Genomic DNA, 13204 nt, shown 5'->3' on the forward strand with positions numbered 1-13204 from the left:
AGCAGCTGCGGTGGGATGGTACTACCCCCCGGCTGCAGTTTCCTCAGGGAGAAGCAGCCAGCCACATGGCCTACTCATACCTCTGGAACCAGAGAAGAGCGGTGCACTCAGCAAAAGCTAAGTACTTGCGTATATTTTACCACACCCCCCACCCGCAAGCCAGCTTCAGGCTTCAGTGGCTGTTCATTTCCTTGGGCCTGAGATAGGCCCTGTTGAGCACCTGGAGCCATCCTCCAGGCCCTGGAGAAGAAATAAGTCTGCAATTGGGGGAAAAGATAATTTGCCAGCTCCACTAACCAGGGGAGCTCAGGACAGAACCGGCTCCTGTCCAGGCATAAATGATCTGTGGACTTTGAGCGCCTTTCCCCCCTGCATGGACCTGTGTGGTTCTATTTCAGGAGAATAGGCCCTTGTTGGCAGACTACAACTGTTTCAGCTGTGCAGTAGAGAGGTGGGTGTTTGATGTTCGGCACTGCTTTGCCTATTAAATAGGGTCTTCACCTACCCACATCAGGGGCCTAAGAACTGGTGGCTTCACTCAGGTTACCCAGCCACTGCAACCAGGGTCCTAGGATAACCAGTACCTCCCAGTCCTTACAACCAAAAACATTGGGTGCCCATGGTCCATCTGCAGAACCCGCCTACCTATACGCTCTAGGGAACAGGGACACACTTTCCTCAGAGACACTTGGGGGATGTCAGAGCGTGACCCCCTACTGCAATCAGATACCGGTACCTACACCAATCACCCCTGCCCCTCTAAGACTGTAGGACAGAGCCTATACCATACACTTTATGGTCAGCTACCTGAACACCTGAGCTGAGACCATACAAGAAAAGTGAATGGACTCCTAGACTGATATACCTGATAACAGCTCTAGGCATCTGGGGACAGGATGTCAGAGCTCCAAAGGTGAAAATAATCAAGCTAGCTCACTCAAGCAACCCATTTGGGCATATCAAAACAAAACAAAGCAAGGACCTATGATACAGTAAGCAAACATAAGATAAACTAATACAATAACTTATAGATGGCTCAGAAACAGCAGTCAATATCAAGTCACATAAAGAAACAGACCATGATCACCTCAACAAGCTCTCAAAATAAAGAATCAAGGGATCTTCTAAATGAAAGTGCCTTCCTGGAATTACTGGAGGATGAGAACCTCCGGATTGGACTGGACAATGGGATAGAAAAAGATGCTAGTGAAGAATGACCTTCTTGGATCAAGTAGACACTTGAGACTATGTTGGCATCTCCTATCTGGAGGGGAGATGAGAGGGTAGGTGGGTTAGAAGCTGGTGGAATGGACACAAAAAGAGAGAATAGGGGAAAGGAGAGAGCTGTCTCATTAGGGGAAGAGCAATTAGGATTTTTTTTTAGCAAGGTGTATATGGATTTGGTTTTTTTTTTAATATATATAATTTTGTAAGAGAGACTGACTTGATTTGTAAACTTTCACTTAATGCACAATTTAAAAAAAAAAAAATCTGCCTTGGAAGAAGTACAGCCAGAATGCTTCTTGAAATCAAGGGTGGTAAGACTTCGTCTTAGGTACTTTGGACATGTTATCAGGAGACACCAGTCCCTGGCGAAGGACACCATGCTTGGTAAGGTAGAGGATCACTGAAAAAGAGGAAGACCCTCAACAAGATGATTGACACAGTGGCTGCAACAATGGGCTCAAGCATAACAATTGTGAGGATGGTGCAGGACCTGACAGTGTTACATTCTGTTGTACGTAAAGTCACTCTGAGTCTGAACCAACTCGATAGCATCTAACAGCAACGTGTTTATGTAAATCAGTATGCCATAAAAATGACTTGTTTGAGTAATTTTCTTACATTTTCTATAAATTTACTTTTAAAATGCTCAGACTCTAAGGCATTCTTATAAAGCTATGAAATGACCTAAGTCAGCCACATCTTCAAAATATTTGTTACAAAGCTTATCTTAACAGTATATAGTTACCTGCAAACCAGTGTTCCCCTTCTCTAACAATTTTATCTAAAAGAGAACATAGAACAATTTAGATAGTTGTGAAACAATAGCATTAGTGACATCACTGGTTTGGTGGCTAATGAGATACTAAAAACACTATCAGGTGTGAATTTTATTCAGCATTTTAGGATCTCCAAAAATAGAGGATTTGTAGTAGGGAAGGGTGTTTCTGTTTATTTTTCCCTACTCTCTACCATCTCCCATGTTTTTGTCCTATATTCTATTTCTCTAAAAAGAAGTCAGTACTTTCTCCTCCCTTTTACTTGCTAATTCTGTTCAGGAGTGGCTCGTGTTCCTGGTTCATATTAGGCCTGTCAGTGCATGTCAGTCGGGCCCTTTTCTGGGAGCATGCAAGGGTTTTGGACCATGGGGAGGATAGCCAGTCAGTCCTTGAGTGCTGTATGCTAGATGCTGCTAGGAACACACTCTGAGAGAGTCTAAGAAATTTAGAAACTGATAGACTTCCGAAATAAGAGCCACATATGAGCTATTTAGTATTTTTTAATGACTATGATGCTGATAAAAGAACTTACTGAAGAAAAATAAAAAAAAAAAACACCAAACCCATTGCCATCAAGTTGATTCTGACTGATAGTGACCCTACTATAAAAACTATTTGGAATGATTAATGCCAGGTTTGAGTTAAATCCAGAGACAGGCCTGAGACATGTTAGAAATAAAGTTTCTGCTTTTCTGTGAGCAGTGTAGACATTACTGAGACTGACCTACAGGTTTTAGAAAAGGAAATTGAAGGTTCTACAACAAAAATATGTCTCTAGAATGTATACATCTGAATTCTTCACCTACCTAAACTGGCCCTTTTTATCACATGCTTTTGTGCTACAAAAATTTTGCTGTGTTTTAGCAGAATATTCATTCAAGGAAGTGTCTGGCAAAAGGCTAGTGTATGCTTTGTTTCTTGACAGGGGTCTCTCAAGACATCCAAAGGCCTTGGAATTAGCTAACAAACAGCCATGTCGTAGTTTCCTAGTGCTGCCATAATAGAAATAACAACACATGGGCAGCTTTAAAGAACAGAAATTTATTTTCTCACAGTTCTAGAGGCTCAAAGACTAAATCAGGTCCTCTGCCATTCTTTTCTTTCTGTGGGCACCTCTCCTGGTTTCTGGTGTCCACTAGTAATCCTTGTCATTCCCTTGCTTGTAGATGGATCCTCACACAGTGTTTGTTGTCTCCTCCTGTATGGGCTTCTGTGTCTCTTTTGCTCTTTTTGTATCTCAAAACTGATTAGTTTTAGGACCTACCCAACTCTGGTGTGGCCTCCTTAACATAACAAAAGAAACCCCTATTTCCAAATAGGATCACATCCACAGTTACAGGGGCCAGGACTCCAATACATACTTGTAGAGGACACAGTGAACTCCATCACAGCCAGTAAAGATGGATTTTTCTCTGAATGCTTACGTCCATTACAGCTTGAATAGTAGAGTTTAGAGGGACTGCAAAAAACATCCTAAGTATTCATAATCAGATTTCTTTGTTTCTCAGCCATAGAAACCCCCTGACTTTTTATCCAAACTTCTTGACTTGGAATCTGTGTGTTCATGCTAACGAACGAGTAATAGGAGGAAAGAGAAGAGATCATGCATAATCATCTATTCAGGCAACGTAATTATTTCATCATTATTTTGTAGTGTTGGAAAGTAAAATGGAGTGAGTTTGGAGCCCTGGTGGCACTTGTTTTAGAGCTTGACTACAGGCCAAAAGGTCAGCAGTTCAAATCCACCACCTGCTCCTTGGAAACCCTATGGGGCAGTTCTGCTTTGTCCTGTAGGGTGGCTATGAATCAGAATCAACTCGATGCCAATGGGTTTGTTTTTTAGTTTTTTTTTTTTTTTCAAGAGACTGGGGATATTATCTTATTGTTAAATCTTCATCATCCAGCAAGGTCTGGCTAATAATCACTGTTCAATAAATATTTGTTGAAGAACTGTTTGAATGTATGTTGGGGGACTGTTTTATATGAATTGAAAATATCACTGGACTGTACATCAAGAATTTAGTGAATTCTGTCTTGAATATATTATTATTTTTATGATGGCAATATGTTTGTTTAACATAACAACCTACATTATTTTTACTAGGGACTGATAGAGCCATTTCAGTATAAGAACATGCCGATCTGAATTTTTAAAAAAATTATTAATCTTTGGTGGTGGATTGCAGAAATTACATAAAGCTTCAATGAAACAATATTTTGTAATATAAGGAAGCTAATAATTGATAAAGTATACCCAAACCAAATCAAACCCGCTGCCATTGAGTCGATTCTGACTCTTAGCAACCCTATAGGACAGAGTAGAGCTACCCCATAGGGTTTCCAAGCAGCCGGTGAGCTCAAACTGACTTTTTGTTTAAGCAGCCAAGTGCTTAACCACCGTGCTACCAGGGCTCCTTTGATAAGGTATACCAAAACCCAAACCCATTGCCATCAAGTAGATTCCAACTCACAGTGACCTAATGGGACAAAGTAAAACTGCCCCATAGGTTTTCCAAGGAGTGGCTAGTGGATTCGAACTGCCGACCTTTTGGTTAAGAGCCATAGCTCTTAACCGCTGTACCACCAGAGCTCCTTGATAAGGTATAAAAAAAAGAAGGTATACTCCCCATAAAAAGAAACTGGCCATTAAAGTGAAAAAATAAATAAATAAATAAATAACAGAAATACCACAAGTGGGTGGCTTTAACAAACAGAAATTTATTCTCTCAGCATTTAGGAGGCTAGGAATCCAAATTTAGGGTACCATTTCTAGGGGAAGTCTTTCTCTGTCTGGTGGCTCTGAAGGAAGGTCGTTGTCTCTCCTGAGCGTCTGCTCCTGGGTGATCTTCATGTGGCTTGGCATCTCCCTTCCCCCTTGTCTGCTTGCTGACTTGCGTGTTTAATCTCTTTATATCTCAAAAGAGGTTGACTCAAAATATGCTCTACTCCTGCTTCATTAACATAACAAACATAACCTAATCCTTATTAACATACCATAATTCTGCCTCATTAATATAAAAAAAATAACCTATTCACAAATGAGATATAACCACAGGCAGAAGTTAGGATCTACAACAAATCACAAAGTGGAGGATAATTACATCAGATCACAAAATGAAGACAAACACACAATACTGGAAATCATGACCTGGCTAAATTGACACATATTTTGTGGGAGCACAGTTCAATCCATAACAGTTCACTTGGTGGAAAGTTATTGAAATGAGAAGACTAAAAAATAGGAGATCAGCAGAGAATAGAAAGGGACAGGCATTAGCTAGCTGGCAGTACAAGGAAACACCCTGGAAATCTGTATCCTGTTAATATCCCTACATTTTTTATTGCAAAACAGATATTAATTTAATCTGGTTTAGTATGGTAATCTGTTCTCTTTTTCTGCTCCTGTAAGGAGCAACTCCCATAATTCTGCTTTGCTGATTCTCTACTTCATGACCCAACAGTATGAAAATTTACCTACCTTGCTCTTGTGAGCTTCTATAGAAAATGCCACCCAGTTTTCTTTCCCTTACTTTTCTTGCTGTTTGGCTTTAATGGAATCTACTTATAGTGCCCTGGTGGCATCGTGGTTAAGTGCTACAGCTGCTAACCAAAAGGTTGACAGTTCGAATCCGCCAGGCACTCCTTGGAAACTCTATGGGGCAGTTCTACTCTGTCCTATAGGGCCGCTATGAGTCAGAATCGACTCAACAGGACTGGGTTTGGTTTTTTTTTTTTTGGTTTACTTATAGTGCCATTCACTTTACTACTGATTCTTGTGGGGAGCCGTAGAATTCTCATAGATGCATGCTTGGATTCTGAATGGTAGCACAACTACAAAAATAATCACGTAAGTAAATACATAACCATGCAGGTAAACTAAAGGACTTAGGCTATAGTCCCAGGACTGACAATAACAGAGTAATAGAACGTCAAAGAAATCACTCTTCCTTTGGGCTAGGAGGACTTTGGGCTAGGAGAGGCTGAAAGCAGGAAGAGCTGTGAAATTCGGAATTGAAGAGATGGAATCATAGAGATAAAGTGTCAACAGGGAAGCAGAAAGAGTCTTATCTATGACACACCCAGGGAAAATGCTCCCCTGGCACAAATTTCCAGGCATGGAAGAATCAAATGGATTGTTTACTTTCAGTATCTAGATTATTTGAATAATATAGCTTATATCAAATACAAATAAGGGAGTTTTTGACTGCTTGCTTTTGTTTGTTTTTTTTTTAATTTCAGTTTTGATCAAACAACTTTACAAGGCAACCCCAACCTTTCTTGGAATTAGACCTTCCTAAAGCCTGGAATTAAACCCTGGTAGTGTAGTGGTTAAGTACTGCGGCTGCTAACCAAAAGGTCACCAGGCGCTCGAATCCACCAGGCGCTCCTTGAAACCTCTGTGGGGCAGTTCTACCCTGTCCTATAGGGTTGCTATGAGTCGGAATCGACTCAATGGCAATGGGCTTGGTTTTTGGGTTTTGGAAAGCCTGGAATTAGACCTTTTGTCTGGAAACCCTGGTGGCGTAGTGGTTAAGTACTATGGCTTCTAATCAAAAAGGTCAGCAGTTCGAATCCACCAGGTGCTCCTTGGAAACTCTTTGGGGCAGTTCTGCTCTGTCCTGTCGAGTTGCTGTGAGTAGGAATTGACTTGACGACAACGAGTTTAGTTTTTTTTTGGTTTTTTTATAGCTTGTGTGGAGGGACGCTGGTGGTGCAGTGGTTAAATGCTTGGCTGCAAACCAAAAGGTTGGTGATTCAAACCCACCAGCTGCTCCACAGGAGAAAGATGTGGCAGTCCACTTCCATAAAGATTTACAGCCTTGGAAACCCTACATGGCAGTTCTGCCCTGTCTATAGTGTCACTATGAGTGGGAATTGACTCAACGGCCGTGGGAAATGGGGAAGGCTCGTCTACAGCACTGAAACTTCACTAGCTCTCAGTACTTTTGCAAGCCTCATAATAGTAATGACCTCGTGCATAGTAACTATATCTGTGACTCTGTGACTTCTTTTTGTTCACGGGAAAGGCCTTGAGTTGCTTTTTCTGTGTTGCTGAGAAACTCCCTAAACAAAACATATTCCCTCCCCCCCGTAAATGGGTCAAAAAGGGGAGGGACATAATTTGGCTACATACATTCCCATTTACTATGTAATGACTTAGTTCCTTTCCTCTTTAGCCTGCCTCTGAATCTAAAGCTAGTGTTATTCCTATAATTCATAGCCTTCTCATTATATACAAAAATGTTGGTCCCTTTCAGCTTTTTATAAGAGTCTTGGGATTATTAAAAATCCTGTGCCTTATGATACCATTTTTGAAATGGCTTTGAACACATCTTTTAAACAGATAGATAAAGTGATTTTCCTATAGCTTGCAGTCAGTTTTGGAATTAAAACTTCCTGAATGGATATTTTTTTCAGGACAAACTAATGCAAGTTAAGTGAGCATTCTTGGTGTCTAAGTTCCCTGTTCCTTTTTTCCCCTTTTTTCAGCTTTCTGAGAAGTACGGAGTCCATGTTTGTGGAGAAGGTGGAGAATATGAAACGTTCACTTTGGATTGCCCTCTATTTAAGAAGAAAATAATTGTGTAAGATACCGTTTCATTCTTCCTGTTCCTTAAACTTAAGTGATGGAAGCAACTTAACATTAACCTTGAGGCAACTTTTGTTGGGAGAAATAGAACACGTCCTCTCAGTTCACAAACACTCAATTTGTTTAATACTGGTGAAGTCGTCCGAATACCTAAATCAATACCTGACAAGAGGAGGCCTTCGTAGAAGGTTGTAAACTTTTTAGACATTGCACTTTGGTTTACTTGCTGATTATGGCCTGCAGTAAAACTGGTACCTACACACTGACACTTTTATCCTTTCATGAAGTGTGAATTGCCTGTATTATTTATCTTTCATTACAGCTACATTTGATAAACTGCCACATCAGTAGCCTGTGGGTTCCATTACATCCGTCCTCTTTTTCCTTTTTCTTGGCTTTAACCCCTTAGAATGGTAACACTCAACATTTCTCTTCAATTATTTGGGGTTATTTTTTACATATAAACTTAGTTTCAAATGAATTCAGTTTATGGTGACTGGCGTAATTTCTTTGCCATAAATTGTTAAAATTAGTGTGGGGAAAAACAGGAACTTTTCTTCAGTTCGTTACGTTATTACCCGTGCTCTAATTTATGTAGCTCTTCTTGTATGCTAAGAGAGCACTTTATCTGCTTTTCCTAAGCTTGTCTGCTTCTTGGAAAAGATCGTCAGAATTATACTTGATTTCAAAAACCTTATCTGATGAGAGATTGAAATCTGTCTTGAATGGGCAGCTCCTATATTTTCAACACTATGAGCCAACTTCTTTGTACATATTAATAATGGGAGAAGGGGTGGTATAAGAAAATTAGGACAACCTTAAGTGAATTTCCTAAAATATACATTTATCTAGTGAAACATAAGCAAGTCATTTTCCTTACCATATTAACAGTGTTCACGCAGTCTTGTTTCCTTCATGTCACTCTAACTTTCTTGTCATTAATAATAATCTTACAATAATGATATATTTGGCAAATATTTATCAAGTACCTATTACGCCCAGAGCATTCCACTGGGCATCACCAATGTCAAAGATAGTTCTAGCTTTCAAAGGGGTGGGATGAAAACACATCTGTCAATAGTTATGTTGCTGTTGTTTGTTGCCGTACAAGGTGGTAAATAAAAAGAGTCATAATAATAAGTTTCTAGGTGGGAAATTTTACTTCTGGCCCAGATGATCCCAAAGTGATTCATGATGAAGTATGCATGAGCCATTACTTCTATGAAGTAATATTGTTTGGCTGTTCAATAAATGATTTGCACTCTAGGGTGAAATTATAGTATAATGGGAAACTTGCAATATATTCGCTTGTTAATATGGGACTCACCAAATTAGGGGGAAAAAAGTACAACAATAAGAGAAAGAAAATTTCAAAGCATAGTAATTTTCCCATTTGCCTGGAGACTTGAGGTACTAGAACATCCGGAGTCTTAATTCACAACGCAGTATTCTAAGACATGCACTGCATTATGCTCCATAACCAAAAGTCCTGTTTAGCATAGTACTGTAGACCTGCAAAATGAATCTTTTTCAGCCTCTTCATTTTGCAGACAAGGAAACTGAGGCCACACCCGGACAATGACACGAGGGAACTCGTCGTGCTGTTAAAAGAGGAGTGCTAGGGAAGGTGTATTAAAACCTTCCAGTGCCAAAATGAGCTGTTCAGTTCAGTCCAGCTGAGTAATCATTTATTGAGGCCAGTTATGTGGGTAGAACTCTGCAAGCTGCTGCCTGCTCTGTAGGAGTTTCCATGTCCAGGAGAGACTGACAGGCACATCAGCAGTCTGTGATAAGTGATAACATGTGGGTGTGTACTGGAGAGCACAGAGGAAGCCCTGTCTTTTCATTCCCCCCTTATTCATTATTAGTTAACCACCAATCTAATTCTGATGCTAAGTATATCCCTTGCATCTCTACCATAATAAAAACGAAGGTCACTGTGTACAAATTTTTAAATACAAGGGACATAGTCAATGAGATGAAATGAATTCCCAGGTGATACAGGACAGCGGTTTTTTTTTTTTTTTTTTTTTACAGGACAGCTGTTAGAAGGGAGGTAAGGTAAAGTACTTGCTTGTTTCCTCCTCACTGCTGAGTGCCATGTTGTGGTGCTCTGTACTGTTGTGCCTTAAAAGGTAGAAAATACAAGTAGGTGAGGACAATGGAAAATGGATGTAGGTGTCATTGGCGTGAGTAAGCATGCATATGTTAACGTGCTTGTATGTGGAGTGTGCACGTATGAGAGTATGTATTCATGTAAAGGTAGGTAATTGAAAAATCAGTATGGATGTGTGATAGTTCTACTTTACATATGTGTGTAAATGTGAGGTTACATAGCAAAGTTTAACTATCTGGTCACTTATTTATTCAGCCAACATCTAATGAGTACCAGGCAGTGCGCTATGTACTGGGACGAGGGGTCGGTGAGCAGGCGCAGGCAGACAAAGCTGAACAAACTTCGTATGCCTGTCTAAGAAGGAAGACAGGCACACACACACATGATCTAGTGGATGTGTTATGAAAGGGCTATAAACGCCTACTAATGCACCTAAAGGAGATAACTAGCACTGTCTAAATATGTCAGGGAAGGCTTCACAGAAAGGACATTTAGGATGCCTATGAGGTTATGAGGATAAGAAGGATCCCTTTTGGCCCTGTGGTTAAAGCACTCGGCTGCTCCCAGAAGGGTGGGCAGTTTGAACCCACCAACCACCCCACGGGAGAAAGATGTGGTAACCTGCTTCTGTAAAGATTACAGCCTTGGAAACCCTATGGGGCTGTTCTACTCTCTCCTTTAGGGTCACTGTGAGTCAAAATCCACTGGATGGCAATGGCTTTGGTTTTGTGTGTGTGTGTTTAATGGGGATAAGTGTGAGTCTATGGTGATTGTATGTATACATTTTGGTGAATACGGGATCATATGTTTGAGCAAGAGAGGTAAACAGTGCCTCAGCCCCAGACTGGCAGAGTTATCTTTTTATTGGAGAGGTAGGAACAAAGATCATGGCTGATCTGAAGAGATTATGCCGTTTTTCTCTTTTGAAATGAGGGATAGGGCCTGACCTGACACTTCAGGAGTCTGGCATTGGGTAGGAGAGGCTTGGACTTGATCAACTGCCCATTTGAAGTTGTAAGTAGGAGTGAGCCAAATGCAGCAATGGAAGGGAATAGGGCAAGTTCTTAGCTGTGGAGAAGCCTCAGGCGTTCGGGAGCTAGTGATGGCACTGATCACTGCATTAATGGGGAAAGAGAGGAGGACAGCCAATGGGAAAGCATTTTCCCTGGGGCACAATTGTCCTTAATTGTCTGAGTTAATCTAAGGATATTTCAGTAGACCCCACCTCGAGATTTTAGGGAGAGTAAGATCCATGAAGCAAATGGAGACCAGTGATCATGGAAAGTTGTTTCAGGTGATAATTTATGGAAGCAAAAAGGAGAGCAGTAGTAGCATTATTCTGAGACTCTAAGCTGTTCAGTTGAGATCTAGTCTCTCTCAGTTGACTCTGGCTTTGTACAAGTGAATGGAATGACGATAGTCCATTAGACATTGTGGATTTAATAAAATCCATAAAAATTACATTCTTCTTCATTTGGTGCTCAGAATGCTGTATATTTTCTCTGGATAACAGTATCAATTCAGACTGCAGTGATTACATCAATTAAGGGAGCTGTTTGCTGTCAGCCTTCTATTTCTAGTGGGGATAACTGTCATGAGAAGAGAGGGCTTATAACCCTTTCTACTGAGGGTAGTGTTGGTTAGGGTTAATTATAGTTGAGGTGCACTCCATTGTCAAGGATATCAAAACCAAGCTCCTTAGTTTAGGCGTAATTAAGGAACAGGGTCAGTTTCTAAGGCGGGTTCAGGAACAGAGTGATTGAAATTTGATGTAAGTGTGAGATGGTAAACAGAAGTTGAGGTTTGATTCTGGTTGCTAAATCAAATAGGAACAGAGCTGATAACTCTAAAGGAAATGGAGAAATAAAACTAGGGCTAAGAAGACAAGAGGGGCTGCAGCCAGAAGGGCAGGTAAGAGGGCCTCCTTCTCACTTCCTCTTCCTCCTCCTCACTGTACCTGTGGCATCTTTTTGCTACCTCACAGTGGCTGAAAGGCAGCCTGTGAAGTCAGGTTATACCTTCCCATAAGGATCCTCTTTAACGATTCTTTTTCTATCATCAGTTGCTTTGCTATTTCAGCTCATAGAAGCCATTCTTCGTGTTACTTGTCCTGAGCATTAATGAGACACATATTTGATACTACAGATTCATGAATGATTTTTTTTTAATCAAACACTTTATCTGAAATCTTTCAAGTGGAAAGTAAGATTTTGTGCATGAAAGTTTAACATTTTGGAGGTAAGTATTTTGAAGTCCCTTCTATTGGCGCTAATTAACTTTGCATTACAAACTTGATGCAATTTTTTTTTAATTTGTTGTATTACTACTGTTAAAATGCTTACAATAAATTCATAAAAACAATGTAACAAATTCCTGAAGCATTAAAGAGATATGCGGGACTTCTATTTTTTTAAAACTTCAGTTGAGATGCAAAACATTATCACTTTCTTAATAAACAACAGTAAAAAGCAGTTAGTCATTAGAACTTCACACATAATGTTAGTTACTCATATGTGCTTTACAGGGTACCTTTGATAGAAGTTAATCTACATGTATCCATATGGTACCAGCAAGCAGTTCATACCATTTTACCTGAATGTGGTAATTACTGTGTCAGACGATCAGTCTTAATGGCAATGAAACTGCACTATCAAGAGTTCATCTAGAGCTAAAACCATCACCAGTATTGCTTTTGTGAGGGATAATTGAGACTTTGTGTGAAACACAGAGCGAATTACTTTTTTGAAAATGAGAACAATCATGACGATAAAGCACTATTGTTTAATGTCTATCCCATACCAAGCAACTTTGTGAAAATGAAATTGAATAGAAGTTTAAATCTCAAGATTGCTAGAAGAGCTTTGAGTGAACCCAAAAGTGAACTATGTGTCCTTGTAAAGGGAGAAAGCCGTGTTACTTTTTCTTGAAAGCTTTGTGTTCTCAATCCTTTCTTAAGTGTTGGATTCTTAAAAATAGATACTAATCTCTATACATCGTATATCAGTGGAAATAGATACAAAATGAGAATTCATTGGCCTCTTCCAGTTGGTAGCAGGAGTGATTTGCCACAATTAAGATAGTAGATGAGCGCATTATAAAACGTTTGTGTTTCAGGGATTCCTCTGAAGTAGTCACACATTCAGCCGATGCGTTTGCACCCGTAGCCTATCTGCGCTTTTTGGAAATGCACTTGGAGGACAAGGCAAGTAGCCCTGAGATGCACGGTCATTTCAGGAGAAAATAGAGATGTGTGCGTTGGCTCTTATATATAGTTCTTTAGCACCGGATCAAAGGGTAAAAAAATTATTACGAATTTTTTTTTCCAGATCCTCAGTCAATAAAAAAGAATTTTACATACTTGAATAGTTTTGAGTACAAAAGATAGCACAGTTCTGAAGATGTTGCAGTTCAGTTGGAAATGGAAATCAAACGATGAGAAGACAGGACAATATATAGACAAGTATTAAATCATCTAGTAAACTCAGGGTAAGGCTT

At 40.0% G+C, this 13204-nt stretch overlaps 1 protein-coding gene across 1 annotated transcript in view; it reads left to right on the forward strand.

Moving 5' to 3' along the window:
* Nucleotides 1-13204, forward strand: part of DPH6 (diphthamine biosynthesis 6) — a 214241-nt gene that overhangs the window by 186581 nt on the left and 14456 nt on the right. The window contains exons 7-8 of the mRNA XM_010598317.3: nucleotides 7494-7588; nucleotides 12824-12911. Coding sequence (XP_010596619.1) covers nucleotides 7494-7588; nucleotides 12824-12911 — 183 coding nt within the window. The remainder of the gene's footprint in view (nucleotides 1-7493; nucleotides 7589-12823; nucleotides 12912-13204) is intronic.

The sequence above is a fragment of the Loxodonta africana genome, chromosome 10 (assembly GCF_030014295.1).
Source record: "Loxodonta africana isolate mLoxAfr1 chromosome 10, mLoxAfr1.hap2, whole genome shotgun sequence".
Taxonomy (NCBI): Eukaryota; Metazoa; Chordata; class Mammalia; order Proboscidea; family Elephantidae; genus Loxodonta; species Loxodonta africana.